The 18,951-nt window shown below is 53.3% G+C and overlaps 1 protein-coding gene across 19 annotated transcripts in view; it reads right to left on the bottom strand.

Annotated features, from left to right (window-relative positions):
* The window catches only part of PTPRF (protein tyrosine phosphatase, receptor type F), a 287,109-nt gene that overhangs the window by 13,065 nt on the left and 255,093 nt on the right, over positions 1-18,951 (bottom strand). For 12 of the 19 annotated variants that reach the window (XM_027649309.1, XM_027649322.1, XM_027649312.1 and 9 more), the window contains 4 exons: positions 16,516-16,548; positions 13,530-13,627; positions 5,506-5,629; positions 3,461-3,636 (listed from right to left, as the gene is read on the bottom strand). In XM_027649309.1, coding sequence (XP_027505110.1) covers positions 3,461-3,636; positions 5,506-5,629; positions 13,530-13,627; positions 16,516-16,548 — 431 coding nt within the window. The remainder of the gene's footprint in view (positions 1-3,460; positions 3,637-5,505; positions 5,630-13,529; positions 13,628-16,515; positions 16,549-18,951) is intronic. The other 7 variants (XM_027649313.1, XM_027649315.1, XM_027649318.1 and 4 more) reach the window with 1 other exon arrangement.

Raw genomic sequence — 18,951 nt, 5'->3', positions numbered from 1 at the left:
ATTCATGACCAGATAAGAGTCAGTCACATTTTCTGCCAAATTTACCCATAATGTTTATGCCCCATTTTCAAGCTCTGTAAATTTTATGCTGAAGCCGATACACTGTGGCACTAAAGCAGACAAGAGATGTTTTCTTCCGGCAGTGCTTGTTTCTCATTAACTTAAGGAGCTCAGTAATGTCCTGAACAACCATTCATTGCAGCTTTGCTGAGTGGCTCCTGTCCCTCCCCTTCGATGCCCTGTGCCCAAGAGCAGCCGGGCACCTCTCTTCAGCTTGAGAGCTGCGCTCTGCTCCCGGCCCCACTTGCAAGCTCCAGATGGCATCGCTGCCAGTGAGAGGGCTGGAGCACGATGTGGCTGCCAGGCTCCTCTTCCCCAGAGCCCTCGAGCACCAGCCTCTTTACACCCCTGCCTGGGGACAGCAGAGATCACGCCCCAGGGATGGCTGCTTGGTGCTCTGGGCTGGAACAGAACAAGCCATGGTGCTGCTCTGGGAGACCTCACTCTGCCAGGCTCTTGGGGATAGCCCAGGGCAGGAGAAATCCTGCTTTAATACCTCTCTCATGCAACACAGCCCGGCAGGGACGTGCCACGCTCGCAGCTTCGGGAAAGCTAATCTACAATGTGTGTTTCTGAACTGCCACCAAATGATTCTGAAACTGATTGTAAAGCTTTGAAGGCAGCTAAATTGCACAATCCAGCCATTTCTATCCTTTATGTGCTTCTCGCTTTGTGAAAACATGAAAAAGGGAGGATGATTTGGACCATCAAGCCAGCTGAAATTGCAGACCATAAAAGCTGATGCTCTTTAAAGATTTTTTTTCCCCCTGCAGCTCAGGAGCCCTTTAAAGCAGTGTCACCCCCACAGGGCTGCCAAGCTGCTGCTGGTCCTGGTCGCTTATCACAGCACTGCCGAGGGTGACCTGGGGAGCTCGCCTGGAGAGGTGGCAGAGCCTGCTCTGTGTTGGGCATCTCGCCATGAGGCCCTGCTACCCACCCCAGGCTCTGCAGCTGGACAGACAGTCCTGTGCCCGTACCAAAGCCCCTGGGCAAGGGGACTTTCAAGCAAGGTCACCCTTGGGTAATGCTGTGATGCCATGTGACTGCCTGGAGTAGTGCTGTCCCACAGCAGCGTGAGCATCAGCAGGCAGCAATGCTGCAGGGACCCAAGGGGTTACATCTGATGAGGTTTGAAGGCTATGGAGTGGAATGAACTGCAAAACAGTGACTCATGCTGAAAGTCTGGAGCAACGGGCAATGACTGGGATGGGATCTTCCTCGGTCCCAAAAAGGTGTACTCCCGAGAGAGGTCTAGCCACCATCAAAGGAGCACGAGGAAAAGCAGAGCAGCAAGGTGGCTGAAAGCCATCCTGTCTTGGAGGATGTTGAAAAAGACAACCAAAAAACCTAGAGAAAATTATCTCCTAGAATTCCACATCCCACCTCTCTGCCAGGGCTCTGCTGTGAGGGGATGCCCTGAGACACCTACAGGGTCCAGCAAACACATCCAGGGAAGCCCTTGCTGTGGATGGCTGGATGGATTCAGGAGTGGCCAGGCTTCTCCACTGCCTCCCTTGGCACCCTGCCCCTCCTGCAGTGCCTGAGAAAACTGCCCACTTCTCATTAGTGCTGGGGATGTGCCAAAGAGGCAGCAGGACATGGGCAGGCAGTGCCAAGGAGCAAATCCTGGGGTCTGGGTCTGGTTGGGTCAGCTTAGAGCCCTTGGGCAGTGTGCCCAGTCATGCAGGCTGACTGCAGATTCTGTGAGGGCTCTGGTCACCTCCTGCCCATGACAGGGATTCACACTGCCTGTCTTGTCACCAGAAGCCTGACCACACACACTGTGTTTGAGACAGAAACCAATACTGCAAGAGGCAACTGCAGGATGATATGACAGGGAGCATGCTGGGGGGAGATAACGCACAGCTCAGCAGCACAGGTATCTTGGGCAAAGACAAGAGCCTGTGGGGTCAAAGGAAAACCGTTATCTTCAAGAAACACGCACCTTGGAGTGCTTTGCCATAACTAAGCAGCCTGGAAGTTAAGTGAGTCAGGACTCCAGGCATGAATTTCCTTGGTAACCTAGAAGGGCTTTTCCTTGTATTTCAAATATATGCTCCATTACCAAAATGTGAAGGCACAAAAAAGTCTCCATACAACCCCCAGCTGCAGAGGGTGGTTGATCAGAAGCTTCTGATCTTGCTTAGCCCATGTGCCAAGCCCTGAGCCAAGGACAGGTCAGATTAATTTCCCTGCATTTGGGCTGGGCGGGTGACAGTGGCCGTCAGACAGAACAGGCAGGGGGAAGCACAGTTCAAAGCTGGGGTTGCCTCTCTGGAGGCAGCTCATCTCCAAGGAACACTGGTTTTCCCTGCAGGCCGTAGGGCATTTCTAGAGCTGGGGAAACCCATCAACAATGCCTGGTTTTGTACATGCAGAGAAAGCAGATCTGTTTTGCCACAGTGATCGGTTGTTCCAGCTGCTTCCTCCCAGCCAGCGTGGGCTGGGACACCCCTGTGAGCATTTCAGTGCTAAAGCTTTGAAAAGGAGGGAGAGCATGCGGGCAAAAGTTTTAACTAAACCCAAACTTGACAGCTTCTGCTTCTCAAGAATGAGCTTATTGGGCTAAAAATAACCAGTGCTTCACAGCTTGAGCGCACAAGCCCCTTCTCCTGCTGTTGGCATGGCAACACTAAAATATTCCACAAGTACAAGTGCTCACTACTAAAATTTTACTTTTAGGAACAAACTGGATCACAAGAGGCAGAAGCTGCCTCCTGCTTGGGCAGGCTTTGCCCAAAGGGTGCATCCAGGCATGGGAGCACTTGGTCACAGCTTACAAATTCCTGCTTCAGGGGCTAAGTAAAAACCTCTGGCATGAAAACCTTAAGTACCATCCACAGTGAGGGCTCTTTTTCCACCTCACACTTTCCCCATGGTTTGCAGGCAGCTTTGCATTTATTACATCAGAATATCTAATCCTGGCTGTATGAGCCAATCATTTATACATATTGTCATTGAACAAGGCACAAATCAGTCTTGTTATTGCAATGAGACCCTGTCAGCCATTCCCCTGCATTGCCAAAGATGCCAGGGTCCTGTCAGGCTGCAGGATGCTGCTGATACAACCTACCCATTGCAGCTTCTCAGCTTCTGGGACTGTCCACACTCCCCATTTCAGAGCTTTCCTTTCTCCCTTTGGTGTGAATGCTGTGAGGAGGGGAAGGACGGGTGTGCAATGCAGACACACAGGCAAAACAGGGGTAAACGAGCAGGACAAAGACAGGAGGTTTTGCCCCATAGGGACACACTTACAAGGCACTTGTTGCTGGGCTGCCAGCCCCAGTGAGCCACATCCCTGGAACTGCCTCTCCCTGGATGCCTTTATGCTGTAAGATGTTCCTATCTCTCCCTCCTGCCCCTCAACAGCTCCAGGAAAGAAAGGAAGCACACACTGTACCCTGGACTTCTCCTCCAGCCTGGTCATCATGACTATAGTTGCTGTTCTCTGTTCCCACACCATCCTCCAGAAGTCGCTGAGGGTTTCTGGCAGAGGTCCCTGTGTGGCGATGTAGGCGTTCTGCTTCCGATACCCATCGATGTAATTGGCGTTGATGTAATCACTGCCGGGGACTCCTGTGCAGGAGAAAGAGGCCAACTGTTACTTGGGGGGCAGCCCACGACCCTGTCTGTACCTATCGCTCTGCAGGGCCCTGCAGGCAGGGGAAGAGAATGGGGATGGCAGGATCTTTCTCCTGGGAATCCTGCAAAGGACAGGGATGGTGCCTGAACAAAGAGGAATCCTTTGTAACTCCCAAATTAATGGAACAAGGAGGCAACACCAAAGCAGAGAGACAGCTGCCACCCGCACACAAAGGGAAATTCACAGGCAGGAATATTAAGGAGCTCGTTTGGCCCCAAGCAACGCATTGAAATAATTGTCTTAAATTCACCAGCAATTTGTTATGGTCCTACAGCACCTTTTAAAAATGAGGCTGCTTCATTAGCTTGCTTCTGTTAGAAAGGGATGTCAGGCAGGGATGTCCTCCCATCCTTCCTGCAGGAACAGGTATCTCAGAGGAGGAGGAGATCCCACTACCATTGAAACCTTTCTGTGTGAGACCCCCTCTGCTGCCTTCTGACAGAGGCTGCTCCAGCCTCCACTCTGCCTCCACCACTTTAAGGAAAGGAATTTTTTGTAAAGGCCTTTAAAATGCAAACACATAGTTACTAAAATAAATGTGGCAAAGCAGAAGCCTGGGGCTGCTTCCCAACTCTGCTCAGCATGGGCTGCCCGGGCCACAGGGAGAGAAAGCAGCACGAATCTCCTCATCTCCCTGGGAGAGAGCATCTGCATTTCATTAGGGGAAGGAAATAAAGCTGGGGGTCACCCCTCGTCCTTTTGTGCTGGGGAATTTTCTACAGGTCTGGAAGTCTCCAGCAGGCAGCAAGTGCTGTGGTGGCTGTGGGGGAGTGGCAGCAGCCGGAGTGTAGCACTTGGCTCCCTTGGCATGGGCGGCGGGGACCTGGCAGGGTGCTTCGGGAACGGTTCCCAGGAAGGCACAGACACTACTTACAGCAACTGAGTCAGGCTACAAAACAGGGATTCCCCCACGTGTTCACCCCACAGCTGTCTGAGAGGGTTTGCCCCTGAGCAGGCATGCCAGGGAATCCCATAGCTGCTGCTGCTGCTGCTTGACAGGGCTTGCTGTGAGGGACCGTTTGGCCCCCCCTCCTCCTCTCAAAGAGGATGAGTAGTGCATTAGCATTAGAAAAGCCTTTTCCATTCCTAGAAAAAAGATGCTAGTGACTGTGCAAAGCCAGGCCCCAGTTCCTTCCCCAAGCATTGAATTAGCTGCATCTTCCTCATCCCCATGAGTGGGCTCAGATCTGCTGTGCAGAGCTGGATGCTGGTTTATAGAACAGCTCCTCTGTGTGCAAGAGAACTAAAAACATGTATTAGCCCAGACTCCAGAGATGTGGGGCTGGTTCTCGGAGCCATGGGAGTGAGTGCTATGGACACCAGAGCCCAATGCATCCCCCATGGAATACAGGGATGTGTGGAGCCTGACGTCCCAGGGGAAGGGGCACCCCTCAATCTGTGCCACTCTGGGCACTTTCTTGGGAACGTATACTGATAAGTCCAAGAGGAAGATACTGGCCTGACAGTTGTGTTGGGACAAAGGGTGGCAGGGCTAACAGTGCCATGTTTCACCAGGTACTGAGAGAGGCAGCTGAAGCCACACAGCAAGGACAGAAGTAGAAAGGCTGCAGGGACAGACATCTCTGCTGCCAAGCAGTATCAAGCAGCAGCCACACAGGACACACTGCTCTGAGGAAAGCTCTGCAGAGCCCTTTCTCTCTTCTGGCCATTCAGAAGAAACATTTGATCATGCTGATACTTGGTGTTTGCCCCTGCTCAACCGAAAATGGGGAAAAAGATGGTCCCCTGCTGCAGTCAGGTTCAGCTGCTTGCTGGGGTACCCACTTCAGAGTCACTCTTACCATCAATGGAGGTCAGGATGACACGTGAGTGGTCATAGGCAATCACGTTTGCATAGCGGTTTTTGGGTTTATTCACTTCCAGGTTGGAGTTCTCCCAGGTAAACTGCTGCCCTGGATCAATGGACTGTGGAGAGAAAGAGAAGGAAGGAGTCAGGACTAGTTACAGTGCAGTGAGATACTGCAGCACACGTATTTCAGTCAGGAAATCTGCACTGCCCTGCACAGCTCTCCCCAGGCCAGACACAACTTCCATGGGTGTCCACAGCAGCAATGTCAAGCCAGACCACACTGAAAACCAGTTTCCAGTGGGACACGCATCCCATGACCTGCAGGCAAAGCAGCCCCTCGCTTGGGCAGCCTGCTGCAATGAGCCTTCATCTCCTCTGCTGTGTGCTATCCTTTCCTCTGGAGCTACCCATCAGCAGAAATTTGGTCTTCTGCCAGGACTCCAGAGAGACCTGACTGCACAGTTCTTGACCTAGCGGTTTTATTAGCTGTTGAACTGCAGTCTCATGAAATATAGCAAGCCCTGGGTGTCTTGTGCCCCAGGAGCTTTCAGTATTAGTGCCCTGCAAGACAGCCTATGAGCTTTTGCCAGGGAATAGTCATGAAAATTGATAGGTTACTATCCACTGCTCCAGCTACTTATGCAATGTAAATATCTCTTGTTTGAGTTAACAGAGTGACAAGAAACTATAAACTCGGAGAAGAGACATCGTTGTAAATCTTGGCCAAAGGCCTGCACACTATGCAACTGCCTGAAAAGCACACACCCCACTCCCACCTGGCCTCGCACATCCGATGATTCTCCCATGAGCCATGTGCTGGTGCAGCCAGTGCACGCCTCCTCCAAGGCCAGGCAAGCCTCTTCCCAAAGCCTTCCCTTTCATCTTTGTCCATGCCCAAAACAAGGTGAACAAGGACCATCCCTAAAGCACCCCTTGGAGATGGGGTGGCTTTGTTGTCTGACTCGTGAGGCACCCGGACAGCTGCCTCACGTAGGGACTTGCTCGGCACACGCAGCCCTGGGCAAGCTGGGGGCAAACAGTTACAGCAGCACAGTCATCCCATGAACCCCTTTCCCCCAAAATTACCAACACCGGCAAAACACTAAAATCAGGCTCCAACTCAGGGTTCCCAAAACTTTGCTGGCCCAGAGACATGAACGCTGGGTAAAGAGGCCAGGGGAAGCACACCCTGCTGTGCTCTCTGCAGGCATCCGTGTTCATTGCCTGGCAGAGAGCTGTGTCAGGTTTATTAGGCAGTGAAATGCCTGTCTGTCAGCTCTGGATCAGCTGTGAGCAAAAGGCTGAGTTGAGAAGCACAGCTCCCTGCCTGGGCCGACATGGACAGCCCTCATGGTCCCTCTGCTCAGTCCCACCAACCACTGGCTGTGCACAAGGTGACATCCACTGCTGTCCCTCACGCTCCTCAGATGTGGAACAGGCCCTTCCCAAGCAGCCAGCACTGGGTGTGGATACTGGCTTGGGCACAGAGCACAGGCACTGCCTGCATTGCTGCAGCAGCACTGAGGGATCTGCGGCACCAGGGGCCAGTGCTGTGCCAGGTGGCAGCTGTCTGTCTGTCTGTCCCCACGCATGGCCCGTGCTGCCAGCCCTCCCCGCAGCAACAGTAGGCTGCCTGCAGGCACAGGGGCCAGTGCTGACGAAAACATGCAGGAGGATGTGACATCACAGCGATGCTAATAGGCAGTTTGGGAAATGTAGGATGTAAATAGACATTTCCTACAGAAAACCTGTAATTTTCTATTATCAGTGTAATAAGTAGGCAGCTGCTGCGCTCAGAGGCACGGCAGCAGGGATGGTGAGAGTGGAGGCTGCAAGTACTGCTTCTGGCTGGAAACCCACTGGCCTGGCTGCCACAGCCTCTGCAAATTCCTCTGCCCAGGCACAGAGACATCCCAGCACAGCTCATGGCATTCTGGGGCACTTCATCCAGGCACCTGTATTTTGTTTTCAGGACAGGCTGCTCACTGGACCAGCTCTTTGGATGCTCTCCTCTCAGCTGTGTGGCAGGGAGGACTGCTGCCGACCTAAGGGTGGAGCTGAACTGCAGAAGGGCAGTGCAGAAATGATCAAAGGCATGAAAAAATAAGAGGAATATAATGTAAGGACTTTTCAGTTTGCAGTAGAGATAAGTGAGAGGGGTTTTGATACCAGCCTGGTCAATCCAGAGCATGCTGAAGGAGAAGCACAAATAGACAAACTAAGGAGGAAGAGATGGACACACCAACACCTATTAGAGACATAAATAATACTTATTTTTCAAAAATGTGGCCTTAGTCTGCACAGACAGCCCATGCAGAGAACTGACTACCTGGCCATGGGGCTGAGACTGGCCCTGAAGGCATTAGTGAGTATCTTGTTGCTATGGAGAAGCAACCCAAGAAAACACAAGCCCTGTGCACCCTGTGAACACTCCCAGTGGGCACAGGTGGGTGCTGGAGCAAGTCCTCCCCCCTCAGCAGAGGCAGGCAGAGCTCAGTGCAGTTGTTGGTGCACAATCTACACCGCACATCACTGCCACACGGCTGCAGGGCGACAGAGCTGTGTGGGGCAGTGTGCTTTGCACTGCAAGTCCATGTCCTGCCACAGCAGAAAAAAGAGTTATTTCCCGGGGGAGGGAGGCACAAGGCTGCCAAGAGCCCCCAGAACCAAGGAGGAGCATCAAGGGGTTGCCATTAGGGTTAATTGCTTTGATGTGCAATGAGGATGTGCAGAAATGGTCTAATCATCATCAGCCTCTTAAGAGGGCGAACAGGTGAGAAAGTCAGAAGTAATAGAGCACCTGAGTGCAAAGAGGCTCTAATTAAATACTCCTGCAAATTATTGACTCATTTAGAAGTAAAATGATTTAATTTAAACTCTGATGATGAATTAATGTACACCTGTTCCCCCCTTTAAGGCAAACAAATGAGTAAATAAACTGGAGCATGATGGGCTGCTTGGAGAGCAGTTGGAACCCTCACATGGAGTGGTGGTTGGCAAGTCTTGTCCCATCTCCGTACAATGCTTTGCAGCCCCTGACTGTGGCAGCACTACCTTGTCTCCCCACCTTGCTCCACAACTGCTTGGGCTCTGGGAATCTGCTCTCGTTCCTTTCTGGGGCTCATGGGAATTACTGCTTCATCCCAAAACTTGATCAGAGTAACACTTTCAACTCATTCTTCCTAGAAAGCAGAAGGGCTAGGAAATTGGAAGGAAATGAGCCAGGAACAAACTTAAAAGCCCCATGACTTTTAGTTTTACTTTGCTTTAAAGTGACAGGGGAGATGCTGTAAGACAGCAAGTACAAATTAAGAAAAAGCCCAATTAGTGAAACTCCTCCTTCCCAGCATGGAAGTGCAAAGAGCAATCTCTCCAAAGTAGTTCAGGGATTCCTGCTGCTAATGCCATAAAGACAGAGTCAGACCACTGAAACAGGATTGGAAAAAGGCTCTTTCCTCGACAGACTTGAGAGCACTCTGCAAATGCCTTGAAAACATTCCCGGGTGCCAGTTTATCTCTCAGATACAGTCCACCTTGGGTTTGTTGCACCCCTTCCCCAGCACAGCTCCAAAATCCCTCCATATGCCAAGTCCCTGCTGTTGTCTATGCTACTGGCAGGCATGGGCAGCCCGGGCAGGCAGACCCCTGGGGCAGCCCTGGCAGGCAGACCCCTGGGGCAGCATGGCTGGCCCTGCCTGTGGCAGCCAAGGAGCTGGGCAGCCGAGACCCTGCACTGCTCAGCAGCTCAGGTGGCTGCACAAGGGCACGGGGGTGGGAAGGTGCTCAGGCAGTGAGTGCTTCCCGGCCTCCTGTGAAATCAACCACATTAGCACAAGCATTGACCACTGTCAATCTCTGCTGCGTCTCAAATGAGGACATAATGTGCTTCTGAATCAATCGCTGGCAGTGCTTCAGCCTTATTATTCTTATTACCGGAACGTGAGTGCTGCGTGAGGGAGCTTCCCAATCAGCCCATTAAACCCACAACGAGCGGCTCCCTGGGTGCTATCTGGACCCCAGGTCCAGCACCTCCTGGGTCCAGTGGCTCCAGGGACCCAAGCACCTCTCCCACCATCTAAGCTGCCTTGCCAGGACTACAGGCAAGGGAGATGCAATGTCCACAGTGGCTTTAAGGAAAACGCAAGTGAACACAGGGTTTGGGCAGGCCAGCAGTGTCTGTCTCCTTAGAAAACTGTGAGGAAGGGTCTGCAGCCTCCCCACTACACTAGGAAGCAAGAGCACAGTCAAATCTCATACATGACCTAAAGATTACCAAGAACTAATGTGCTGGGCAGTGCTACACTGTCATGTTCTCATCACCTACAGCCTGCTTTGCTCCCAGGGGCCTCGGACACTGGACGGACATGCCAAAGGGACTGGGCATGAGGGGCAAAAGCTGCAGTTCGGATGTAAGGAAAAAATTTTCCCCTGGAAAAGTGATGCAGGACCTAGCCCAGAAACAGCAGCAGCCACGAGGGAGCAGGAACTAGTGCTGGCTGGAGCCAGCCAGTCCTGTGTTTGCTAACAGCATCAAAGGGGACACCAGCACTCAGCCTGCTGGATCCCACAGCTGCAGTGTGTGACGCAGTGTGTGTGTGTGCACACCTGTCTGTACCAGTGCAGGTATTCCTGCACCATCCGAGGGCAGGAGCCTGCCCCCCGTGCACAGGCTGCAGCGTGGGAAGGTGCCCACAGGAGGAGCTCCAACACAGCGACAGCGCCTGCCACCGCCCGCAGGTCCACAGTCATGGGGCTCAGCCTCCCTTCTACTTAATTCCATTAGTCCCACACTGTAAATTCACTGTAGCTCCCAGTGTACACTAAAAATGAAATACTATCCTGGTGCAGCCAGGCCAGAAGCTCCTGCCAGACTCTTGTACCCTGCTCCCCAGCTGCTGCATGCCCGGGGAGCATGGTGGGGCTGTGCTCTGCCCCACACCAGAGCAGCTGGCAGCAGTTAACTGTGTCTGCAGCCGGCTCAGCTCCCAGCACCTGCAGTTCAGCCTTTCCTGTCGCACCAGGGGTACCAGCAGGTCCAGCTGGGATAGCTCCCGGGTACCAGGGGAGAGGGCTGGCCCGCAGCTTCTGAGCCTGCTCTGGCTGCAGCCAGCTCACAGCTTGCTCTGTGATGGCTTTGTCACACGGGCTGCTCGGCCACGCGGGGTGGCAAACCGGTGTGAGCAATATTATTTGTTCTCTGACCTGTGGGAATGGAGGTCAGATAGCTGTGAGAAATCTCTGCCACCCTTCCGTGCTCCCTTCCCAGGCGTGTGGGGAGGTGCTGACAGGTCTTGTTTTGTGTCACCTGTGTCTAGGCTACCCTGCTATTGCTTGCACAACTAAGGCAAGTGCCAGACTGATGGCTCTGGGCCAGCTGGCCTCGGTGGTTAAAAGTGCTGTTAAATATTTGCTCTCTGCCTGTGGTGCCACCGCTCCTGGAACATGAGCCATCTATAAACAGCCCTGCACCCCATGGAGATGTTAGGCTGACAGGCAACTTTGCAAAAAACACTTAAAATTCAACTATTCCGAAGCACAGTCAAACAGCAAATGGGCCTTGGGGGTTCACCTGCAATGCCTTCCTCCCTTGGGTCTCCCTGCTCAGCTGTGCTATGCCCAGTCCAGCAGCACTACCATGCCATGGGGAACAGGGTCAGGGCTTCCATCTCTCTAAGTGCTGGGTCACCACTCAGCTCTGCATAAGGTCTGTGGCTCACACAGTCCCAGGGACTGTATCACCGCTTACTGGAAATGCACAGTATGTGCCCAAGTGTGGTTCCTGTCTCGGGCTCCCACGGGGCTGCACAGCCTGTTCCCCTCCCACCTCAGCTATTTCCGCATCCACTCTGCAGATTCCCTTACTCAGCAGCACATGCTGTGCCCATCCTGCCCTCCAGCCCTCCCATCGCAGGCCCCAAAGGGAGCTGTTGCTCTGCCCACGCACACAGGGACCAGGATGAGAGCAGACCCACTGCTGCAGCAATCCTGCACAGGCAGCTGCTGTTCTCTGCAAACTCAGTCCAGGATTCTTCTCTTTTCAAATGGGAAACGATCGTATCGATCCCCACATGCCAACAAGGGGCAACCCCTTCTGCTTTGGGGTCCATCCCAGTGTCAAACACTGTATGAGCCTGTCATGTTCAGTGATTTCCAGCTGATGAGGAGTCAAACACAGTAGAATCCAGGGGAAAAAATTACATGCAACAATCAGCTACTTAATAGCTGCTTCAACATGAGAAGTACAACTGATTGGTGCTCTCAACCAGCCATGATATTCTAAAGAAAGAGAAATGAGAAGAGAGAGGCTCATGAAAGCAGCTAAGAGAATTTACTTAATGCTCATTTTTTCCAAAACAGTTCCCACAGCTCAGTATTACACTGCAGGCTCTAATGAGCACAGACCTAGTATGAGGATGGGAGTGCACAGACAACGGATCCTGCCAAATCCACACCGTGCAGCAGAGCCACAGCCTGCCTGTGGACAGCCCTGCTTAACATCTGAGCTGGACTGGAAACAAAAAGCCCAAGGCGGAGAAATATGACTGCACACCTTGGCACCACTGGTAGGACATACATGAACACACAGGTAGCTGCAAGGGAAGCACATTATTCCTTTAAACATCTCCCAAGTTGCAATGCAATGGTGTAGCTCATCTCTCTCGTTCAGACAGCTGAATGCAGAGGGATGCCAAAGCCCTCATCTTGGCATCCCAAAGCAAAAAAGAGCTCTGTGCCTTCCTCCGATACACACAGCACACCCTTTGAACTAGCTGGAATTGGTCCCTTGCCTTCTCAACATCTGCTTTCCCTTTCCTGGCATACATAATCCTATCTCGTGGGCAAATGTTATGATCTCATCTCATGGATCAGTGTAGGTATGGTGCAGGAAGGGGAGGCCACAGGCACAGGCAGATAACAATTCAAACAGAAGTGATAAGACATGCAAAGAACGCTTCCTAAATTTATTCCCTCTTTAATAGTAGTGGGGGTTTATTTACAAGTCTCCTGCAGCTCAAGAGGGTCCTGCATGTAAGCACAGCAAAACATCATCCTGCCATTGCTGCTCTCATGGCGGCAGAGGAACTTTTCAGAGTTTTACACAGTTTCAACCCAATCACGCAGCCTGGAGAGCGCCTAGAAATGCAAGGCAGCCCTCACGCAAGCCAGCCACTTCCCCTCCATGTGTGCACCCCCTTGGCAAGTTGTTCTCTGGGGAGGACAGGGATGGGCTGGGAGAGGTGCAGTGCAGGATGGAGGGATTCACCAAATGCCCAGTGTGTGCCTGTGTGTGTGAGCAAAGGCAGCATCAGTGGTGGGTGCATACAGTACCTACAGTACAGAACCCAGGGGCTCCACCAGAGATATGGACCAGGGTAGGAGCATGATTCAGTGATGTAGGTGAGTTTGCAGCTCAGGGCTGTAGGGCAGAGAGAGCTCTGTGCAGGGAGGGGAACTGGGACTACTCCAGGGCAGTGGGACATTAGCAGAGTTTCTGGTGGCAGAGATGCTGAATGGCACAGGCTAATGCCAGTACAGTCCAACAGTGTTCAGGGGGAGATTAGAAGGGGAAGCAGGAATGAAAACTCAAATGCATATTCATTGGCATCAGAGGATGGCACAGAGAGCAAAGCTTTGAATGTAGATGGAAGTGAAGGGGCACAGGATGCTGTGGAGTGAAATACCTCAGCCAACCTGGATGGAGGGCAGCCCTCACACAGCAGAACAAAGTAATCAGTGACAGCGCAGGCAGGCTGTTCATTCACTTCTAAGGCTGTAACCATGGTGGGAGCATGGCAGGCTGCTGTGCATTCTGCTGCATGCTGTACCAGCCATGCTACAACTGCTCGAGGCGAGTTCCCACCGCTCTGGGGCTGGCAGGCTCCCAGGGCTGGCGTGGGGCCTGCCCAGGCGGTGCTGCTGCAGGGGAGGCACAGCTCAGCTTTCATCAAGACCTCTCCGCTGGGGGTCCTGGCCAGCATCACTCTGCCCCGCAGCCCGTCCCGCTCCCACGCTCACCTCATACTCCTGGGAGAACTTCAGCCCATCGTTGGCCTTCAGCCGGTCGATGTTGTCGGCGAGGTCGCTCACAGGGATGGGGGGGTGGTCACGCATGCCTGCAAGTGAGACAAGGAGGGAGGAGGGAGAGGTTATGGCTCTGCATGGCCCAGGGAGGCTCAACAATGGCATGTGCACAGCAAACCCAAAGAGTGGGCGCGAGGCAGACACGTGTGACCATGTGAAGCGCTGGGCAGGATGGATGGGAGGTCGACGAGACCACATGGCATGCGGCACACACTGTCAGAGCACACGGTTCGGTGAACAGAACAGAAAGGTGATGTGCAGAATGTGCATGACCGGGTGAGCAAGCCAGGACAGTACAGCCACCGGGCACACAGAGCAGGCCACGCAGCGGGCAGGGGCTCGGGACAGCCCCTGGCAGGAACAGCCCAAGGATACGCTGTCACTGCGCTTCCCGGGCTCCCACATGGGTTGAAGTTGAACACACCGATCCTCTGGTGCTCTCACTGCCAAGGGCTGAGGCTGATCCTCTTGCTTAGCCCTAACAATGGCATTAGCCAAAAAGAAACTTGCCCAGACCTGCTCCAGACGAAACCTCTGCAGCGCGTGTGCACAGCTTTTTGGGTAGGGAGATGCTGCCTCAGTCCCCAGGGAGCTAGGGAAAGATGAGAAGGGCCCCATGGAGGAGCAATGGCTGCTCCCCTGTTGGACACTGTGCAACATTCTGAGAGCTGAGGAGCAGCTCTGCCTGCAGATGCATAACTCAAATGTTTTTCAGTGATGCTCCAGAGGCAGAGCCAGCTCCAGGGCCCAAAATTCAGCTCCTCTGGGCTGGCTCGTGCAAGGCACCATGTGCAGTGACGTGCCCTCCAGCAGCCTTTAGGAGGCTGCTGTGAGCTGGCATGCAGCTCAAGCCATGGCAGAACTCTTGCCCTGTCTAAGGCAGGATGGTTCATCCTGGGCACAGCCAAAGCCCTGCTCAGGGGAAAGGCCTAGAGGAGGGGATCCCACAGATGCCACACCACTGTGGTGGTGTGCATGTGGGATTGGGAGGGCCCCTACTAGGGCCCTGGGATTCAGGGCTCAACTATCACAACCTCCTTCTCTGATGCTGAGATGCTGAACTGGCAGGAACGTGGTTGTGAAACATCTCATCCAAATCCCAAGGCTCGTGACTCCATCGGCTGCTCTGTGGGTTTCCCAGAAACCCCACATGGGTAATAATGATTATTAATAGGCTGAAGCTGTTCACTCACACTCAGGGAGAAAGGCTGGAGCACAGCCAGGAGCTTTTCAATCTCTCAGGAGACTGAATGGCACCGCAGATGGCAGTGATGGGCCACTGAGGTGATGGAGCAGTCCCCAGGCTGGGTACAGGCATTTGACACAGTGGTGACAAGTCAGGAGGTGATAACATGGAAGTGTTACACCTCAGACCTCTGCAAAAAGCACCTAACATCTGTACACAGGCAAGACCCGATCCAACACACTCGTCCTGCCATCACTTGACAGTGCAGAACTATCCACGGACGGCCTGAGAACACACGGACACACGGAGAAGGAAATATCCCTCTTCTGCCTTGTGCTGAGGTCCTTCTGCATATGGTCCTCTGTTTGCCCTTCACCCATCAGGATCCCCAAGGTGGCTGAGCAGGCCCACAAAGATTGCTGGTGACAGAGCTCTGAGGCTGTAGCTCAGGGGCAGCCTTTGCAGAGCTGTTACTGAACAACTGAATGATGAGAACAGTGCGGGGCCAAGGCAGAAGTGTGGGGCTGGAAGAAGAAAGAGACTGGAACATAACCACAGTATGTGCTTATCCCAACGTGGTTATGTACAAAGTATGGCACAGACCACAGCAGAGCTGCAGACCCTCATCTCAACTGAGAAATACAATGGGGTCTCTTCAAACTAGTAGTTTTGCTGGCCAAGGTTGTGTTGCAGCAACAAAAGAGCTCCAAGAGCAGATGGGGAGAAAGAAGTGGTTGGAATCCCATTACGGTGAACCTAGAACAACTGCCACTGCAGGGCAAGATGGAGGACATTTGTACACTTTGCCAGGACTTAAATATGCTCTTCCAATTGCTCTGGCAAGAGGACAGTAAGCTCTCCACCAGGCTAGAAGGGCTCAGAGGTCTCACAATGCCTGCAGGGCTGCAGACAGCAAAGCCCTTGGCTCTGCTCCTGGGGGAAGTATTTATCCCACATACTTCCCCCATTCCTGTTTGCACACAGATGCCTCGTACATCCAGCAGCAGGGAGGCTATGCTTTCATGGTTGTTTGAGGGTGAACTTGAAGCTCAGAAGACAAGCATTAAAGGGGCAGTGACACCCACAGGCTGGCACTACTCCCTCCAACCTTCTAGAGCAGTAAGTCCTTCTGCTCTGTGCCCGGGAATTCAGTGCCAACACTGCCAAGGAGAAGAACTGCACAGCAGTTCAGAGATGATCAGTGTCCCTTGGCTTGTGTTCTGCCTAACTCTACGACACAGCAACCCAGCCAGCCTAGGGTAACCAGTCTGCCCAAGGTAGAAGGAGAGCGTGTTCAACCACTGGGCTGAAGAGCACCCTTAGATTTGTCCATTTGGGGTTCCTAGCTGGTCACCCCCTCCAGAAGTGCCAAGGTTCTCTGTCCCTACCCAGAGCGAGCTGCAGGCCTGATGCCACGGCAGAGCCTGGCACAACACTCTGAGGGGGCAGGTGGCGTGGGAGCAGGCAATGGGCTGCTGCAGAAGCCTCCTGGCAGCCCAGCACTTGGGGCCTTTCCTTCTGCACCGTGCTGAGGTGAGCTGCTGCAGTGCCGTGTGAGCAGTACCGAGCCTGGCCCCAACACATCATGTCAGAAAGTGAAATCGCTGCCATTTTACAGTCTGCTGTAGGTGAGGGTGACCTTCATGACATTGAAACAAAAATTACAGAGACGAGAGAGAAAGTGAAAGAAAAAGCAAAAGGTGTCATAAGATAAAAACAGGAGTTAAAACTAACTTGAGATATTCGGGCAACAGGCGACACTGGCACCTGCAAAGAAAAGAAATGGGGCAAGAACAGAAATCCCATTAGCTTTTAGTCATCATTGCAGAGCTTCAGAAATGGAAAGACAAAGAGATGAAGATGCAAAGGAAAGCACCGTCTGCCACAGCATTGGGAGCCTCCCTCCTGCACAGGACCGACTGCCTGGCCCAGGGGCCTGCTCTCCAGCTGGCTGTTGCACCCTGGGCTGTTGGCTCTGGCCAGTGCCATCCCCCGATGGCAAACACATGGAGCTGGAGCTACTTGCTGGGGAGCGAGCACAGGGGTCTTCATGTGACACCAAGAGCTACACTTCTGGCTGCACACCACTGGCCACAGCCCTGTGCCCCGGGGGAGCCAGCGAGGGCCAGGAGATGGCAGGTACAGGTGGCATCTGTGCTGGCTGGAAGCCACAACGACTGCACTCAGCCCCAGCAACCTCTGCTCAGTGTCCCTGAGCCTCCAGCTCGCTCGCAGCTCATCAGCAGCACAACTCAGCCTCATTTCATGGTGTATTGGGACACTGCCTGGTCCTGGATCCTCTCAGTGACTTGGCACAGCAGTATGTTAGTACAGGCAGGCCAACGGGGGGGAAAACCCTTGTCTGAAGTAGGAACCACAAAAACGAGAAAGCTTAATATTTAATAACAATAGCCCAATTAATTATGCATTAAACAAGTCTTCCCTGCTCAGCACGCTCCAGCAGGGAGCTACCAGGGCTGGTGGCCAGCACCTCTTGTCAGTGCATCCGCACAGCACTGCCTCAACCTCCGGCGGGTGACAGGGGCAACAGCATGGACCCACTGGGCTTGGTGGTTTTCATACACCTCATTAATGAGGACAAGCTCATCAGGAGCTGGAACAGTCACTTCTAACTGCATGACACCCACTTCTGCCCCTCAGAGACTCACAGGTGATGCAGGGGGGAGAAGGGGAGGAGGACACAGTGCTGAGTCATGGTGGAGGAGCATTGTCTGGCAGTGTCCCAGGCCCCTGCTGCTGTCTCAAGTGAACTGGGCACTGTGGCTTGTTTTTGCCTCTCCAGAGAGCTCTGCAAACTCACCAAATGAGCCAGCATCTTTGGCTTATCCTTAGGCACAGACGGGAAAAGAAAATTTCCCAGACCCCTCTTCTCTCTGATGGTAACTCTTGACCCTTGCTATAGCTCTAGCAAGGGATATCCTTGTTGCAAACACCCCAGTCTTGCTGGAGACGGGAGCAGACATGAGCCTGACCTGTCACAATCCCCTGTGCAATGCAAACCACGAGCACACAGCAAAGATGGCTCTTGTGCCCACATGGAGACATGTCACAGAGGCCTGTCCCCGTTCATAACCATCCTGGAGTAACCCTGTTCAAGACTGTGCTCCTCCTCAGGAAGCTGCACGCTGTTGCTGACTGTGTGTGACCCCCTCCTTAGTGCTGCTCCCAGTGATCTGCCTGTTGAGATGCTCCTCCTCTGGCACAGGTGCCTTACTTTCTCCCCACAGCACTTTCCTCCCGTGCTGCAATACCACGCTGGCCTGTGCTGTGGCCAATTAACTGCCAGGCTGCTGCTGCCTCCCGTCCCTGAGATGTGCCATCGGTCCTGCCTGGGAGATGCACTAACTAGGGACCTCTGACAGCTGCCTGGGCATAGAAGATGATGTGCTGGTGAAGCTCACCCCAGATGTGAGTCAGACTGCTCCTCTTGCCCCCACTGCCAGACACAGCAGTTTTACATCAGGAAATGGTCCCTCCAAAACTCTCCTGGTTAGATGAAAGCTCTTAGATGAATGAGCAGCAGGAGGAAAAGGAAAGTAGGTTACAGACCAGGAGGAGTTGCAAGTTAGAAGAGAGCTGTATGTGCCTCATTTACTGCTGAACTGCTCCCTCCATCACAAAAGCCCAGGCGCTCCCTCAGTTCATCTAGGACTTGGACTCTCTGAAAGGCTCTGAACGAGTCAGGGCGAGCCTGTCTCTGATCACTACAATGACAGGTACTGTGCTTTCGGTGCCATCAGAGATGTGCAGGCACAAAGCAGCAGCACAAGACCTTTCTGCAGTGTGAAGTACAGTTGCCTCCACTGGCTGGCAAACCAGCTACAGCCCGAGGCACCCCAGGCCAGTGAAACCAGCAGGCAGAGAATGGCTTCTACTGGACTATCATCCTTTGCACTGAGACCACCCTGACCAGCAGTGCCCTTCATTGGGGCACAGCACTGGCTGGGGAGCAATGTAGTTTGCATGTAGCTCTTCTCTTCACCCTCAGATGAGCAGAGCAGGAGAGTCAGCATGCCAAAGATGCCAGGATGAAGCTGCTGGGACACCCTCAGCAGTAGGAGGGCTCTGTACCTCCTGATTCCCCCAGATGCAGCCCATGTGGCCAGCACTGCAGCAGTGGTGCTTGGCACTGAACCCCAGCCCAGGCCA

This window comes from Corapipo altera, unplaced genomic scaffold (assembly GCF_003945725.1).
Source record: "Corapipo altera isolate COAL_440 unplaced genomic scaffold, ASM394572v1 112, whole genome shotgun sequence".
NCBI classification, from domain to species: Eukaryota; Metazoa; Chordata; class Aves; order Passeriformes; family Pipridae; genus Corapipo; species Corapipo altera.
The sequence above is the reverse complement of the archived record's forward strand: the minus strand, read 5'-3'. Positions and strand labels throughout refer to the sequence as shown.